Here is an 18793-nt window from a genome sequence, read left to right as displayed (position 1 = left end):
CACAATACCTTTATTTTATTTATTTATTTTTATATGGTAAGGATTGAACCCAAGGCCTAGCACATGCTAGGCAAGCGCTCTACCACTAAGCCACAACCCCAGCCCCTCTATTTGATTTTTATTGTAACCTTAGCATGTTATACATAAGGTTAGTTTTGCTTCTGCATATTTGACATATTTCAGTATATAATTCAGGTAGGAATGGAGTTCTTTTTATTCCTTTTCTTTTATAATTTTTAGCTTGGAAACAGAAACGCAGAAAGGTTGCTGTGGAATTGTTCAAACTTTTAGGGGCTGAAATTAAAGCTGTCAAATGAAACTTTTGTTTTCTCTTTCAAAATTTTTCTACCTCTCATGTGTAATGTGGATCTGAATTCTGTTGAGCTTCTCTTTTTCCTTCGTGGGTTAAGGGAACATATATTGCTGTAGTTTTATAAAATATGCCAGGAAGCATATTCTAGTGCTATTTAGAAAGAAAAAGAGAGAATAAACAAGTCTAGGACAAACAGGTCTTGCTAAGCCCTAAAATATATCACTTTTATTCACCCATACAGAAAACAAGCATGAGGCCAAGAGGAGGCGAACAGAGAGAGTTAGGAGAGAGAAGATAAATTCTACAGTAAATAAAGATTTAGAAAACAGAAAGAGGTCTCGAAGTAACAGCCATTCAGATCATATCAGACGAGGAAGAGGAAGACCTAAAAGTGCATCTGCCAAAAAACATGAGGAAGAAAGAGGTATGAATAAATTCAAGCAGCTTTTTTTCCCCCCGGTATTAAAATTGGTCAGAGATCTTAATTAGATAGTAGTGAAGAAAGTGGAGTCTGGCATGAGCTTCTGGACTTAAAATCACATGTATATTTTCGTTTGAAATATTTCCTCTATGTTAGATGCTTAGTTAAAAAACTCACACAAATTCTTATTGGAAAGATTTAGATTAGGTAAAATCCACTTTGCTATAAACTGGTATTAGTAAAATACACAGATAAGTTTTTTGTTTTTGTTTCCTGGTACTGGGGATTGAACCCAGGAACTCTCTACCACTGAGCTACATATATGTCTAGCCCTTTTTAAAATTTTTATTTTGAGAAAGGGTCTAAGTAGCCCATGCTGGCCTCTAACTTGTGATCCTCTTGCCTCAGCCTTCCCAAGTTGCTGGAAATACAGACATTCCACTGTGCCCAGCCAGAGATAATAATTTGTATATAACATCCTTGAGAAGCATATTAAAATCATTGTACTTTTTTTTTTTAATTGTTGGTTGTTCAAAACATTACATAGTTCTTGATATATCATCTTTCACACTTTGCTTCAAGTGGGTTATTGTACTTTTTTTTAAAAGAAAAAAAACTCAAGTCAAAGTTCTTTTAAGACTTATTTTAAACTATTATGCCATGAGTTTTAAACATTTAATGTTTGAAGTGTTTTTGGTATGAATTTTTAAAATGTTTATTGGGAGATTTATGTGCTCCCTGCATTGAGGCAGGTTTTGTTAAAATTAGGTGAATTCTTCTTGATCCAAAATGTATTTCTGTTCCTCCTTATAGGTCTTCTCCTTTTTCCTTATAAGTAGTCTACAAATAACTTGAATTAAAACTTCAGCTTTTTTTTCTTTGATGTATATGTCATTTAAAAAACTTTTTATCATGGAAAATTTCAACATATTCAACAATAGGGAAACTAGTAAAATGAATACCTATATGCCCATGAATGTCTTTTTTAAATTGAGATTTTCAAAGCCAGTAATTAATGAAAAAGGGATACTCTTTATAATTCTTTAAAAACCTCTGTCAAAATGATTTCATCTGTAGTGAAATGCATTTATAGTTTCTTAATATATTTGTGAATTATGCTTTGCTTTTTTTAGTTGTTCTGTGTTAGATACTCAAGTGCTTCCTGCATAAATATATACTGTTGTTATTTGAAACACTGAGGATATTCTGTTTACCATTTCTCTATGTTTTGTATGTTTTTATTTGAATGAAGTTAGTACTGTTGGAGAAAATAACTTCATTGGTATAGCTGTCCTAATTTTTATCAAAGGTGTCTTAAGATAGTGTGACTAAAGGAATGATGTTTATATCATAAATTGACTATCCATGAAGACTGTACTTGGGATCTTTAATTCCTTGGATAATTTTACTGTTTTTTTTTCTCTTTCCTTTTTCAATTATGTTTTTCTAGAGCGTTTTGAGTTATTTGCTTAATTTGAATGTGCTTATTTAATAGATCATCAGGATATTTATGTCAAAGGTTATTTTAGAAAGGAAACTGGGTAAAGAAAAGTCAACAGAGAAGAAAAAAGGGAAATATTGCTTGGTCCAGAGAACAACATATTTTTTTCAGTTGATGTAAAGGGAATGTAAATGAAAGAATAGAGAAGGAAATTCTTCTGATGGTAAGAAGAGATAAGAAAACACAATGACAGTCTTTTAGTTGAGGAAATAAAGTCTGAATTGTTTTGCTAAGACTTTACATATACAGACTTGAATATTTATTTCATGATAACTTGAAAAAAGAAGCATTTATTTGGCTGTAAAATTTCTCAGGTGGTATTTTAGTGTATTATAGAAAACTTTTAAGGAAGCTATTTCAAGAGTAATATATGCTATTTAAATTTATTTACTTTTAATTCACATTGCAGGAAAATGCTCAAAGCAATTTCTACAGCACAATCTGGAATCTTTTACTTTTAGACTGGAATTCACCAAACTTTTTCTGTAAAAAAATTTACATATTAGATAGTAAATATTTTAGGCTTTGTGTACCATGCAGTCTCTGCCACAACTACTTTACTTTGTCATTATAGCTGGAAATTAGCTACAAAAACAGGAGATGGGTGAGATTTGGCACCCAGATTGTTGTTTTCCAGTTGTTAATGTAGACCATTATTCTCTAAATATATGGATAGAAATTACAAACTATTGAAATGTCTGTATATTTTGGAATAGATTCTTTGGTAATGCTTCTTGTGACTGAGTAGCTATTTAGTTTAATTCTGTTTTTATTGAGTCACTACTCTTAAAGGACACTTAAAATTTTTGAAGCAAGTTTTAACTTTCATTTTAAACATATGATTTAAGGAAAAAAATCTTACAATGTGTCTAAAAAACCAAAACTTTAAAAATTATCCTTTTTGATTTTGAAAAAGGATAGGAAGAAGGAAAAATGGAAAAGGAAAGTATCCTTATTCCCTCCGCCTCCTACAAGTTTATCTTTAAAAAGTAGAAGTTAAAACAAAGTCTCTAGTCTAGGGAACACCAGACATAGTTGAGGGAGGGCTACTATATTTATCTTAGGAACATTAGGTGAAAATTTGACTTGGTAAATATTGAGTTCTTGATAGATACTGAGTTCTTGGTAAATGTTGAGTTGTGTTCCAAATAAGAGATCAGAAATAATCTTCTCTAGGGAATCTCAAGAGCCCAGGAGAAAAAGCCTAAAATAAAAATACTGTCATTCATTCTTTCACAGTCAAGTTCCACATATGTGTACATGCTTCTAATCACCTTTTTTTGCTAATACTTCTAAATGTGAACACTTTACCAGGAATAGCCCAGATACCTGGAAGAAAGTATCTAATATGTGAAAGGCTGAGACTAAATCAAAAGGTATGAAGAAATAACTTAGAGAAAACAAGTCTTTGCTTGGAAAAGAAAAAAAATCAAAACTATCATTAATAATCTTTAGCAAAAGAAGATATAATCATGTAACTAGACCAAATAATATTTGAAAGGCAATTACAGAGGTCAAAAAGGCACCTGAGGAACTTCAAAATATAAACTTGAAAATATTCAGAAGCACCCAAAGCATATATGATTCTCAGAAATGAAAAACCTTAATAGAAAATTTAAAGATAAAATTGAAGAAAAGTTCTAGAAAGGATAGTAATAAGAAAAGAGGTTAAAAAAATAAGATGGAAAAGATAGTAAATTCTCAGGTCTAACATCTATAAATAATCAGTTTCAAAAAGGAAAAAAACCCTAAAAAATACAAAAGATGGAGGAGAAGGAAGTCTTCAATGAAACAATTCAAGAAATGTTCCCAAACCTGAAGGACCTTGAGTTTCTATATTAAGAGAACCTGTGAAATTCCCAATCTAAAGGATGGTTAAAAATAGAAATGATACCTCAGTGTTTCTTCATATTATATATCTCTAGAAAGAGAAAAATCATTTAGGTTTTCAGAAAAAGGAAAGAATCAAAATGATATTGGAATACAGTGAAATATTGCCTAGCAAGGAACAAATTATTATTATATTAATACCATTGATGAAAGAAGCTAGACACAAGAGAACATATTATATGACGCCATTTATATAAAGTTTAGTAAGAGAATTTTATGGAAATGGAAATCAGTACAGTGGTTACTGGTGGGCTTAGGAAGGGACTAACTATAAAAGCATGAGGGATTTTCTGGAGTAAAAGAAATTTTGTATATCATCATTTTGTGGGTTATATGAGTATGTATTTATCAGAACTCATTAGTTGTCTTCTTAATGTATTTGTGTATTTCACTGTTATGTAACTTTAGTGATAATTTAAAAAAATAACTATAAAAAAGTTTTGAAAAAAGATTCAATTCAGGGAAAACAATGTGCAAGAAGAGTGAAATCATTCACATAGTCACTGAAAAATGGGTGTTACTGAAATTGCAATTCATAATGAGAAGGTGAGGGCACAAAACCAGAGTGTTTGTGGTGGGAACAGGAGATGCAAAACAAAAAAAATCCTAATTTTTCATGGTGGAAACTGAATATGTAATGTCTAAACCAATAATTGAATTAGCATCTTCTAAAAAAATTAGAGATAGATATGTTTTTGTAAAAACAAAGAGAAGTAACTGAAAAAAAAAATCAGTAGTTGCATCTGGAAAGTGGGAAATTTGCATGGAGGGATGGATGGACTTCTTTTTTTTGGTAACAAGTTTTGTAAAATAATTTGACTAAATTATTTGCATGTTTAATTTTGATTGAAATGTCAAAATAACAAAATCATAGTACAAGCTGAAAAGGGCACTTGGAAAAAACATCCAGCAAGATGTTTATTGTGGTTTTGGCTGGCTCATAATTTAATAGGTGGTTTTATCTTTATTTTTCAAATTCTCAATTTTATTTTTTTGTGGTATTAGGGATTGAACCTAGTAATGTTCTGCGTTTGAGCTACATTTTTATTTTGTATTGAGATAGGTTCTCATTAGGTGAAGCTGGCCTTGAATTTGGCAATCTTCCTGTCTCAGCATCCTGAGTCACTAGGATTACAAGCATGATCCACCATGCCCACCTTGTTTTTCAGATTTTCTTACTGTGAACTTGGATTTCATCTGTAATGAGGAGGGGAAGGGTGGAAATAAATGTTGTTCTTGTTTTCTATAGCAGGGCTATAAGGTGACAATATTAATATATTATCATTGATGTTCAGAAATAAACATCTAGGGTTAGAAATTTTGATTGAACTCATAGTAGTGAGGAAAAAGAAATAGATGAGATTCTTATAGAAATGATGTAGCTATTGGACTGTGTGTGTATAGAAAGAGTCTCCATTTCAATACCTTTGTGTAATTTAAAAAAAAATTAGTACCATAACACTAAACATATTGTACAATTATGTATAATATTTATTGTCATTAAAAGAAATACTTGAAAGCTTTATAATTTTTTTTAAAGTTGCTGCATTTATATTAAGCTTTCCCTTTTTCTTTTAACAGAGAAACAGGAAAAGGAAATTGACATCTATGCTAACCTCTCTGATGAAAAGGCTTTCGTGTTTTCAGTCGCCTTGGCAGAAATAAATAGAAAGATTATCAATCAAAGACTTATTCTCTGATACTTGTCTGCACAATCTGTTGAAACTTTCTTCAGGATTACATCAGCAAATTGTCAAACAGTTGTGGACTCTCAGGAGCATTCTGATTGCATCAATAAGGGCCATTGATTTTTTTTTTTTTTTTCTCTTTCTATCATTTAGCCTGTGCCACACTTTGGAAACAAAGCTGTAGGCTTGGACTATTTTGGTATTTCCTTGTTTATCAAGGAGAATTGTCAGTGTTTTGTGTTGGCATATAAGTAAGTGTATTTACAAAACAAAGTGCTGGATGGTATTAAGAGGATAAAAAGGGGTAGGACTAACTGCTGAAGTATGAAAACTAGGGAAATAAAATGTTTGATAGTTTTCAGGTTTGCCACCAGAGATGCAATATTTTAAATACTGTCAGAAAGATTGACTTTTAAATATATATAGTTCAGATTTTCAGCTCTAACGGACTGCATATATATAGTTCATTTACTTTTAATAAATTGGCAATTGATATTTTATTGAATGGGGAATTAAGAATATAAACTGTAAATTTTGTCTTACATTGATTTTTTTTCTTGGCCATTATTTTTATGACTTAAGGTATGAGTTATATTTTAGGAGATACTTTCCAGACAGTTTGGAAATTTGGGTGCTATATGAAGAAAAACATTTAAGGATATATCATACTTCAGATATTAACACCTCTTTTTCTTGAATGTAATTTATTTATTGGTTAAAAAAAACAAAGTTTTCTGCTCTCAAGATGGTGCCTGTTAACCTAAACATAAAATATATTTATTATTATTACATGCAAAATATTTCTTAGATAGCCACTTTTAAGCAGTAATGTTTTATCTGAGTGGATGTTCATTCGTACACATCCTGATGATTATTTAAATTGTTACTTAATCTCCTGGAAGAAAAAATAAATCTTAATATTGAAACTAAGTAGATTAAATAGTGTGGTATAAGCTTTTTGTCCTAGTGAAGTTTGTGAAATTTATTTCAATTCTTAATTTTTCTAGTGTCAAATCTTAAGTTTTTATAATTGACTTATTTTATACTAAATGTTTTCTATTTGGCAATTTAATGACTAATGTATTCAAAGTTGGCAGTAACTCCCCTTCTTTTCAATTCCTCCTCACCCAATCTGTTTGGAAGTCCCAAGCTAACTATGGAAGTTACTTACCAATTAGACCTGGTCCCTATTAAAGAGAACTCCCCCTTTTGGGTATATATGTGTATATACATCCCCCCCACACATACATGCATGTGCATACTCACACACATACATACATATTTTTTAATTAACACAATTACATATTTATGAGGCACAGGGTTATTGGCATATTCATCATCTCAAACCTATCATTTCTTTGTGCTGTGAACATTCAAAATCCTCTCTTCTATACATTTTGAAATATATAATTATTGTCAATCATAGTTCCCTTTCCCTTTAAACTACAGCATTGTCAATTTTATTCTTCATCTTGTATCTCCTGTCACCCTCAAAGGTTCCTTTCCTTAAAAGAAAAAGGTCTACATTTTTTTTTCTCTATTTAAATTGATAGCCAGCAGAGGGAGCTTATGAAGTACTCAAGATGAACAGTAGAATTTTCCTAAGAATTCTTTTTCTTTTAATAAACATATATACCTGCAGGTACTACTGCACTTATCTTGTATGCATTTTAAATAAAGGTTTCCCAAGAATGTAATGTGATTTTTATCTTTGAAACATACTATATGAAAGCTATTTTTATTTTGAGCAAGAAAATGTAAAACTGATTAACATGAGATTCCTTATGAACATAAATATGTCCTCAGAAAAACAAGAACAACTTATGGAGAGTTAACTCTTTAAAGAATTATCATGTCAGAGTCTATCCATTTAAAACTGAACACTATTAGAGAAAAGTTGTGTTAAAATACTCATTGAAAGGAAAAGGGAAGATACTGACCTGAGCTTGCTGTATAGCAAATTATTTTATTTCACATGCTCATGAGGTTATTTAAAAATAATGCTTATTTAAATATTTCTTTGGCAAAGATATAAACTAGGTTTTTGTTAGTGACAAAATTCATTCTACCATTTTGCCTGAAAATTGTTTCTGGTAGATGTATTTATAAACTTTGGTATAAAGCTAAAAAATTTAATTTGTCTAGATGTTTTGTAATAGCCCCAGAAAATATTACTTTGCCCCTGGTGTTGGAAAAAACCTCTTGTGAAAGCAGATATCCTTAGAACAAAATTACAGTCCTTTAATTACTCGATATAAAATTTGTTCTTCTGTAATATCTGTATGATTATATTCAGAATGTCCTGATGGTTCCATGATTAGATAAGGTCTGTTGAAAATGTTTATTTTTAAATGTAAGCAAGAATAAAAATAATATGGAAGAATTGGAGGGTAGGTTAAACCAAAAAATTTGTATGTTACCCCCCCCCCCAAGTTCCTAACTTCATAGTATTCTAAAATGTTTAGGGGAGCAGTTTAGCAACTTCAGTCTTGCAAATTATTTCTAAAGTAGTAATCATTGGAAGTGACCAAGCAGCTTGAGGCAGTTTATGTTCTAATGAGATAAAAATTGCAACTGTAGGGCCGGGATGTACCTTTTTAAGAGGTCTTACTTAGCATATGTGAGGTCCTGGGTTTTCAGATCCTCAGCACCAAAAATAATAATAAAAAAATTTACAATTACAAATGACTTAAAAAATTAATTCAAGTAAATTCTTAGTTCTTTAAATTTCAGAAATATTTAAGAAAAAGTCAACAACATCTGTGTTGCTTCCTAAAGGTAATTATTTCAGTGCTTTTTCCTAAGAATTTACATTACAAAATACTTGATTTCCTAAATTCTAGTAATTGTACTTGATTATCCAAATCTGATTATAAAAATGACTTTTATAATATATTTTATTTGTGACTTGTCTCAACCTGCGTGTTCATCTTAAATTTGAAGAACTTAAGCTCTTTGTATATTTATTATAAAAATATTAATAAAATTGATTCCTTTTTCAAAGAGCATTCTAGATGCAAGAAATCATACTGCTAGTCCCTGCTCCCTCACCCCGTGGAAACCAGGACTGCAAAGCATGAACTTTACCACTGACCTACTCAGCCTTTTGCCATGTTTTAATGGATTGTTTTTTGTTGTTGAGTTGTAGGAGTTCTCTTGGTCCTTACCAAATACATGATTTGCAATATTCTCTCCCATTCTGTGAGTGACCTTTTCACTTTGTTGAGTCTTCTGATGCACAGAAATTTAAAATTTTGACTTATTCTATTCATTCTAATTTATTTATTTTGTTGTTTGTGCTTTTGTTGTCATATACAAGACATCATTGTGAAATCCAGTGATATGAAGCTTTTTCCCATGTTGTCAAATTTAATGTATTCTTCCCTAAACTATTTAAACTTGTGGTTTTGGTTTGGGGCCTTATATTCATTCTAATTTAAAAAATTTTTAGGGTTTTCTGTCTTTTTAGACTTTAAAACTTACATTTTTCTAAACAATTTTTTTTTTCTTCTTTACAGTCATTTTTTGTTTTGGTACACCAGGATTGAGCCCAGGGCACTTAACCACTGAGCCACATTCCAGCATTTTTGTTGTTGTTGTTTAAATTTTTTATTTTGACAGAATCTTATTAAGTTGTTTAGAGCCTTGATAAGTTGCCGAGGCTGGATTTAGCAAGGCTCTAAACAACTTAATATTATTTTACAAGCTCTATTTTTACATTTGGAGGCGTGTATATATTTACAAATTTAATTACTGTTTTTTCTGATTTTGTGCTGTTTTAACTCAATTTAAAAAATATTTATTTATTCATTGTAAAACTGAGGATTGAACCGAGGACCCTGGGCAGTCTGGTCAAGCGCACTGCTACTGAGCTACATCTCCAGCCTTTAACTCAGTTCTTACAGTCTGAACATTAATGTTTATATTTAAAGAATACAATTGTAGTAATGAATATCTAACATATAAAGCAAACTTTCCATAATTAAAAGGCTTTAGGATGGACTGAATAATTCTTTTCACCATAATCAAAATTGCCTTTTGTATTGTTAAAAAAATCTTAAGTATCATTAAGTATCAAGGAATTGGCCTATTTCATCTGAATGGTTGAATTTTCATGTCCTCTCTTTTTGACAGTTTACTAGAGGTTTATTAATTGTATGGCTCTTTCCTAAGAACCAGCCTGTAGTTTATTAATATGCTCTGTTGTTTTTCTGTTTTAAGTTTCATAGATTTCTTATCTTTATTGTTTCTTCCATTCTACTTGCCTTGGTTTTATATGTTCCTCTTTTTCTAGTTCCTTACAGAAGAAGTTTAGATTGTTGATTTCATGCTTTTCTAACAAAAACATTTAATGGTATAAAATTGCCTTTAGGCACTTTTGTTATTTCCCAAATCTTGTTGTGTTACAATTTCATTTTTGTTAAATTCCAAATATTTTCTGATTTTCATTGATAACTGTCAGTGATTTGTTTTATTATGGTCAGAAAATATATTTAGTATGATTTCAGTTCTTTTAAAATTGTTAGTTAGGACCTAGGATATGGATTGGTCTTGGTAAATGTTCCATGTACACTTGAAAAAAATGAAGATGCTACTGATATTGTTTAAAAGTTCTGTTTCCTTAATGATTTTCTACTAGATTCCGACAGTGGGAGAGGAGTATTGACATCTCCCAACTACATGATCTCTTTCTCCCTTTAGTTCATTTTTAAAACTACCTATATCATCATATTTAAAGTGATTTTTTTTTGTAGACAGTGTATAGTGGTTCATGTCTTACTTCTGACAATATTTTATTGTTATTTAGACCATTTACATTTAATTAGTTTATGTATTTGGATTTAAATGTGCACTTTATGTTTTCTGTATGATCCCTCTCTTTTAAGTCCTTTTGTTTTCCCTTCCTCTTCTTTTTTGACCCACTTCTGGATTTTTCGAATATTTCTTAGTATATTAATTTATCTATTGTGATTTTTTTAATGTATCTATAATATTTTTAGTGTTTACTCTGGAGATTACCATAAAGAAGCTTAATGTTTACAGTTTACTTAAAATCAGGTTCAGTTAATATTATAATTTTTGCTTTGATCTATTACAGATTTTTTAAATTCAAGAGAATACTCCATCATATTTACCCAGATATTTATCATTTCTCTTACTCTTAAATTTCCTGATGTTCCAAAGTTTGCGTTGGTGTTATGAGCTTTCTATCTGGAAAACTTCTTTCAGCATTTCTTTTAGAGCTAGTATGCTGTAAATGGTCTTAATTTTCCTTCATCTGAGAATATCATTATTTTAATTTACCTCATGAAAGATATTTTGGCTGGATGTGAACTCTGTGTCAATAGTTATTTACTTTTAACACATTAAAAATTGTCATATGATTTCTGATGAGAAATGTATAGCCATTCAAATAATTTTTTCCCTTACATAAAACCTGATTTTTCTCTGGCAACATCAGGAAGCTTTGTATTTTGTTTTTATTGGTTTTATTATGATGTGCCTGCATATAGGATTTCTTTGAATTTATCCTGTTTGGGGCTAATGAGCTTAAATGTGTAGGTTCATGTCTTTGACCTAATATGCTAAGTTTTCAACCATTTAGGTATTTTTTTTCTGTTTCACTTTCTTCTCTTCTTTTGAGAGTCCAGGGACACAAAATGTTATACTTTTTGTTATTGCTTTTTAGAGGTGCTATTGATTTATTTCATTTTTAAGTATTTCAATTGACATAAAAATTGTATGTATTTGTACTGTGCAACTTGATGTATATGTGTACATTGTGAGATGGCTAAAATCAAGATAACGAACATTTATACTACCACATACACTTATTTTTAGTGGCTATAACACTTAGCAATTTGCTTGTATATATTGTTATTAGCTACAGGCACCAGGATATATAATAGAACCCTTGAACTTATTCCTCCTGGATAACTGAAATAGCCCTCCACCAACATCTCCCTGACCTACACTGCCCCCATAACTATCATTCTGTTGTTTCTGTAAGTTTAGCTTTTTTAGATTTCACATTTTAATGAGTATAATATAGAGTATTTGTCTTTCTGTGCCTGGTTTATTTTACCTAACATTCTCAATGTTTATCCCTGTTGCCACAATTAGTAAGATTGCCTTCTTTTTAAAAGATGAATCGTATTCCCTTTTTTCCATACATAAAGCATTCCATACTTTATTCATCGTTGAACACATAGGTTGATTTCATACTTGGCTATTGTGAATAGTGCTACAGTGCACGTGGGAATGCAGATGTTCCTCAACGTATTGACTTTATTTTTATTGGATCTATACACACAGAAGTGGGTTTGCTGAATCCTATAGTAGTTCTGTTTTCAGTTTTTTGAGTAACCTTGTTGTTTTCCAAAATGACTGGACTAATTTACGTTCCCCCATTACAGTGTATAAGGGTTCCCATTTCTCCATATCCTCACCAACACTTGTTATCTTTAGTGTTTTTGGTAATAGCAATCTGAATGGATATGAGATAATTACCATTGTAGTTTTGATTTGCATTTCTCTGCTGATTAGTGATGTTGAGCACCTTTTCATATACCTGTTATCCATGTGTATCTTCTTTTGAGAAGTGTCTGTGTAGCACACTTTATTTTTTTATTTTTTAATCTTGAGACAGGGTCTCAAATGAGTTGCTGAAGCTAGCCTTGAACTTGTGATCCTCCTGTTTCAGCCTCCTAAGTCACTGGGGTTACAGGGATGCACCACTGTGCCCAGCTTCTTTGCCAAAATTAAAATTGAATTATTTCTCTTCTTAATACTGTTTTGAGTTCCTTATGTATTGAAAGGGGATATTAGCCCCTTACATATATATCTTGCAAATATTTTTTCCCTTTCTGTGGGTTGCCTTTTCATTTTGTTGATTATTTCCTTTGCAGAAACTTTTTAGTTTGATATAGTGCCACTTACTTAATTGTAAGTGCTTTGTTGCCTGTGATACCCAATCATTGCCAAAGCCTTGAAATATCAAGGAGTTTGTCCCCATTTTTCTTCCAATATTTAGTCTTCATTTACATTTTTAATCTATTTCAAGTTAGTTTTTGTATATGACATAAAGGATCAGTTTAAGTATTTTGCATGGTGATATCTAATTTTCCCAGTCCCATTTATTGAAGAAACTTTCCTTTCTCTGTTGTGTCTTCTTGGTGGTCTTGCTGAATATCACAGGCATACCTCAGAGGTGTTACAAATGGTTCCAAACCAGTGTAATAAGATTTTTTTTTTGCAATGAAGTTGATCTTGAATTTTTTGGCTTCCCGGTGCGTATAAAAATTATGTTTACCTTAAATCATAGTCTTAACTGTGTAATAGCATTGTCTAAAATATGTACCTTGATCTAAAAATATTTATTGCTAATAAATGCTAATGATCATGTAAGCCTTTAGTGAGTCATAGTCCTTTTGTTGGTGTAGGGTCTTTCCTGCTGAAGGTTGGAATGGCTGTAGCATTTTCTCAAGACAACAAAGTTTACTGTATCTATTTACTCTTTCTTTCACAAAATATGTCTCCATAGGATGTGATGCTGTTTGATAACACTTTACCCCTAATAGAACTTCCCTCAATTGGAGTCAATCCTCCAATTATTGTTACTTTTAACTGAGTTTATTTAACATTACTAAGTCCTCTATTTCCATTTCAACAATGGTCATAGCATCTTTACCAGGAGTAGATTGCATCTCAATGAACTATTTTTTTTTCATTCTTAAGAAGTAATTCCTTATCCATTGAACTTTTGTCATGGGATTGTAGCAAATCAGTTACATCCTTAGGCTCCATTTTAATTCTATTTCTCTTGCCATTTCCAGTACAGCTACAGTTATTTCCTTCACTGAAATCTTGAGCCCCTGCAAGTCAACTGTGAAAGTGTGAATCAGCTTCTTCCAGACTCCTGTTGGTGTTGATTTTTTGACCTTCTCCCATGAATCAAGAATGTTCTTAATGGCATCTAGAATGGTGACTCATTTCCAGAAGGTTTTGAGTTTATTTGCCCAGATCTATTTGAGGAATCACTATCTATGCCAGCTATAGCCTTCTAAAACTTCTTAAGTTAAAAATCACAGTTACCGCTTGATTCATAGACTCTGCATGAGAACATTAATCTCAAACATCTCCATCAGAGTTCTTGGGTGAACAGGTGAGCAGTAATATTTTGAAAGGAATCTTTTTAATTTTTTTTCTGAGTAGTGGTCTCAACTATCATGTTATAAACAGATGTGCTGCCATCCAGGCTTTGTTGTTTCATTTATAAGCACAGAGTACATTTAGTATATTTCCTAAGGGTCCTAGGATTTTTTGCAGTGGACATGAGCATTGACTTGAACTAAAAATCAGCTGCATTGGGTTCTAACATGATTTTGAAACTTTGAAGCCAAGCATCGACTTCTCTCCAACTGTGAAAGTCCTATATAGCATTTTCTCCCAGTGTATGATTGTTTACATTGAAAATCTGTTTAGTGTAGTAGTCACCTTCATCAGTTATAATAGCTTAATCCTTGAATAATTTGCCACAGCTTCTACATCAGTAATTGCAATTTTACCTTCCACTTTTGGTTTTGGAGATGGCTTTCTTTCCTTTAACCCCATGAACCAACCTCTTCTACCTTCAACCTTTTCTTCCATTATCTTTTAGACTTTACAGAATTGAAGAAGTTAAGACCTTGCACTGGATTAGGCTTTGGCTTATGGGAGTGTCATAGCTGTTGTGATCTTCTATCTAGATCTCTAAAACTTTGTTCATACCAGCAATAAACCTACTTTGCTTTGTATTTTCTCTGGAGTGGCACTTTTAGTTTCTTCTAAGAACTTTGCCTTTGCATTTTCAATTTGGCTAATTGGTTCAAGGGGCCTAGCTTTTAGCTTATCTTGCTCAGCTTTCAGCATGGTTTCCTTTGAAATCATTTTGGTTTTTAATATCATGTGAGAAGTGTGTGACTCTTCACTTGAACCTTAGAGGCCACTGCAGGGTATCTGTTTGTTTGTTTTTTGCAGTACTGGAGATTGAAATCAGGGCATTGCACTGTTAGACCACGACGCAAGAAAAGACCACTGACTCCAATTAAAATCAAATTAAAGCAAGCTTATTATTTCGACCTGCCGGGCTGCCTTGCCCATCAAAATCGTGGGAGCCAAGGACAGCCGCGAGGCTTCTTTGTGGACCAGTTTTATAGCCCAAAGTTACACAAAGGGGGGTTACAGATAACAACACTCTGAGGAGCATAACACAAGTTTACATTTTTGCTGGCCCCGGCATCAGAATTTATGGAGATCTTAGAGACTCAGAGAGGGTCCTTATCCGGCTAGGGAAGGCAAGAATTTATAAGGCGTCACTAAGGTTTAGGAAAGGGTTGTTATATGGTCAGGGAAAACCGGACATGGGTGAGTTCAGGGCACGGGCAGGCATTCCAATCAGCTTTACAACCTCAACTAATGGCCAGGCCATACAGACATCCTGATATTTTTACAGAAAACAGAAATGAATCCTTCATAACTTGTGACAAGCTGGCTTCTGATCTAATGAGATAACTAGGCTAGGTATATCAGCACATGGTAGGCAGGGCCTCTATCACTGAACTCCTTCCCTGGTCCCTTTTTTTTTTTATTTTTTTATTTTTTAGTTGTTGTTGGACCCTTACTTTATTTGTTCATATGTGGTGCTGAGAATTGAACCCAGTGCTCCACATGTGCTAGGCACAACCTCAGCCCTCCCTTGTCCTTTTTAATATTTTATTTAGAGGCAGGATCTCACTAAGTTGCTAAGGATCTCGCTAAGTTGCTGGGGCTGGCTTTGAACTCACAATCCTCTTGGCTTAACCTCTTTTTTTTTTTTTTTTTTTTTGAAATTTACATCATTAATTTTATTTGCTTTTTCTTCTTTTTTTTATATTTTTAATTTTTTATTGTGGGTTGTTCAAAACATTACAAATTTCTTGACATATCATATTCCACACTTTGATTCAAGTGGGTTATGAACTCCCACCTTCACCCCATACACAGATTGCAGAATCACATCAGTTACACATCCATTGATTTACATATTGGCATACTAGTGTCTGTTGTGCTCCGCTGCCTTTCCCATCCTCCACACTCCCCCCTCCCCACCGCTCCCCTCCCCTCCCCTCCTCTCTCTCTACCCCCTCCACTGTATAACCCTGAGGGTCTCCTTCCATTACCATGCAATTTCCCTTCTCTCTCCCTTTCCCTCCCACCTCTCATCCCTGTTAAATGTTAATCTTCTTCACCTGCTCTTCGTCCCTACTCTGATCTTAGTTACTCTCCTTATATCAAAGAAGACATTTGGCATTTGTTTTTTAGGGATTGGCTAGCTTCACTTAGCATAATCTGCTCTAATGCCATCCATTTCCCTGTAAATTCTATGATTTTGTCATTTTTTAATGCAGAGTAATACTCCATTGTGTATAAATGCCACATTTTTTTTATCCATTCGTCTATTGAAGGGCATCTAGGTTGGTTCCACAGTCTTGCTATTGTGAACTGTGCTGCTATGAACATCGATGTAGCAGTGTCCCTGTAGCATGCTCTTTTTAGGTCTTTAGGGAATAGACCAAGAAGGGGAATAGCTGGGTCAAATGGTGGCTCCATTCCCAGCTTTCCAAGAAATCTCCATACTGCTTTCCAAATTGGCTGCACCAATCTGCAGTCCCACCAGCAATGAACAAGTGTACCCTTTTCCCCACATCCTCGCCAGCACTTGTTGTTGTTTGACTTCATAATGGCTGCCAATCTTACTGGAGTGAGATGGTATCTTAGGGTGGTTTTGAATTGCATTTCTCTGACAGCTAGAGATGGTGAGCATTTTTTCATGTACTTGTTGATTGACTGTATGTCCTCCTGAGAAGTGTCTGTTCAGGTCCTTGGCCCATTTGTTGATTGGGTTGTTTGTTCTCTTATTGTCTAATTTTTTGAGTTCTTTGTATACTCTGGATATTAGGGCTCTATCTGAAGTGTGAGGAGTAAAGATTTGTTCCCAGGGTGTAGGCTCCCTATTTACCTCTCTTATTGTTTCTTTTGCTGAGAAAAAACTTTTTAGTTTGAGTAAGTCCCATTTGTTGATTCTAGTTATTAACTTTTGTGCTATGGGTGTCCTATTGAGGAATTTGGAGCCCGACCCCACAGTATGTAGATCGTAGCCAACTTTTTCTTCTATCAGACGGCGTGTCTCTGATTTGATATCAAGCTCCTTGATCCATTTTGAATTCACTTTTGTGCATGGCGAGAGAAAGGGATTCAGTTTCATTTTGTTGCATATGGATTTCCAGTTTTCCCAGCACCATTTGTTGAAGATGCTATCCTTCCTCCATTGCATGCTTTTAGCCCCTTTATGAAATATAAGATTGTTGTAGTTTTGTGGATTGGTTTCTGTGTCCTCTATTCTGTACCATTGGTCCACCCGCCTGTTTTGGTACCAGTACCATGCTGTTTTTGTTACTATTGCTGTGTAGTATAGTTTAAAGTCTGGTATCGCTATACCGCCTGATTCACACTTCCTGCTTAGCATTGTTTTTGCTATTCTGGGTCTTTTATTTTTCCATATGAATTTCATGATTGCTTTCTCTATTTCTACAAGAAATGCCGTTGGGATTTTGATTGGCATTGCATTAAACCTATAGAGAACTTTTGGTAATATCGCCATTTTGATGATGTTAGTTCTGCCTATCCATGAACAGGGTATATTTTTCCATCTTCTAAGATCTTCTTCTATTTCTCTCTTTAGGGTTCTGTAGTTTTCATTGTATAAGTCTTTCACCTCTTTTGTTAGGTTGATTCCCAAGTATTTTATTTTTTTTTTTTGAAGATATTTTGAATGGAGTGGTTGTCCTCACTTCCATTTCAGAGGATTTGTCACTGATATACAGGAATGCCTTTGATTTATGCATGTTGATTTTATATCCTGCCACTTTCCTGAATTCATTTATTAGCTCTAATAGTTTCTTTGTAGAGCCTTTTGGGTCTGCTAGGTATAGAATCATATCATCTGCAAATAGTGATAATTTAAGTTCTTCTTTTCCTATTTTTATGCCTTCAATTTCTTTCGTCTGTCTAATTGCTCTGGCCAGTGTTTCGAGAACTATGTTGAACAGAAGTGGAGAGAGAGGGCATCCCTGTCTTGTTCCAGATTTTAGCGGGAATGCCTTCAGTTTTTCTCCATTCAGAATGATGCTAGCCTGAGGCTTAGCATAGATTGCTTTTACAATATTGAGGTATGTTCCTGTTATCCCTAGTTTTTCTAGAGTTTTGAACATAAAGGGATGCTGTACTTTGTCGAATGCTTTTTCCGCATCTATCGAGATGATCATATGGTTCTTATTTTTAAGTCTATTGATGTGGTGAATAACATTTATTGATTTCCGTATATTGAACCAGCCTTGCATCCCAGGGATGAATCCTACTTGATCATGGTGTACAATTTTTTTGATATGTTTTTGTATCCGATTCGCCAGAATTTTATTGAGGATTTTTGCATCTAGGTTCATTAGAGATATTGGTCTGTAGTTTTCTTTCTTTGAAGTGTCTTTGTCTGGTTTAGGTATCAGGGTGATGTTGGCCTCATAGAATGAATTTGGAAGTTCTCCCTCCTTTTCTATTTCCTGAAGTAGCTTGAAAAGTATTGGTATTAGTTCTTCTTTAAAGGTTTTGTAAAATTCTGCTGTATACCCATCCGGTCCTGGGCTTTTCTTAGTTGGTAGTCTTTTTATGGTTTCTTCTATTTCCTCAATTGATATTGGTCTGTTTAGGTTTTCTATATCCTCCTGACTCAATCTGGGCAGATCATATGACTTAAGAAATTTATCTATGCCTTCACTATCTTCTAATTTATTGGAGTATAAGGATTCAAAATAGTTTTTGATTATCTTCTGTATTTCTGAAGTGTCTGTTGTGATATTGCCTTTTTCATCCCGTATGCTAGTAATTTGAGTTCTCTCTCTTCTTCT

General features: G+C 33.1%; 1 protein-coding gene across 2 annotated transcripts in view; it reads left to right on the top strand.

Annotated features, from left to right (window-relative positions):
* Positions 1 to 7510, top strand: part of CUNH16orf87 (chromosome unknown C16orf87 homolog) — a 28416-nt gene extending 20906 nt beyond the window's left edge. The window contains exons 3-4 of one of the 2 annotated variants that reach the window (XM_046434779.2): positions 555 to 737; positions 5707 to 7510. In XM_046434779.2, coding sequence (XP_046290735.1) covers positions 555 to 737; positions 5707 to 5825 — 302 coding nt within the window. In that variant the 3' untranslated portion in view covers positions 5826 to 7510. Of the gene's footprint in view, positions 1 to 554; positions 738 to 3549; positions 5655 to 5706 lie in introns of those variants that run through there. The other variant, XM_046434780.2, reaches the window with a different exon arrangement.
* The last annotated feature ends 11283 nt before the right edge of the window (positions 7511 to 18793 follow it).

Source organism: Marmota monax, unplaced genomic scaffold (assembly GCF_021218885.2).
Source record: "Marmota monax isolate L192 unplaced genomic scaffold, Marmota_monax_Labrador192_F-V1.1 WCK01_AAM20220418_F8-fsc00024, whole genome shotgun sequence".
In the NCBI taxonomy this organism is placed as follows: Eukaryota; Metazoa; Chordata; class Mammalia; order Rodentia; family Sciuridae; genus Marmota; species Marmota monax.
The sequence above is the reverse complement of the archived record's forward strand: the minus strand, read 5'-3'. Positions and strand labels throughout refer to the sequence as shown.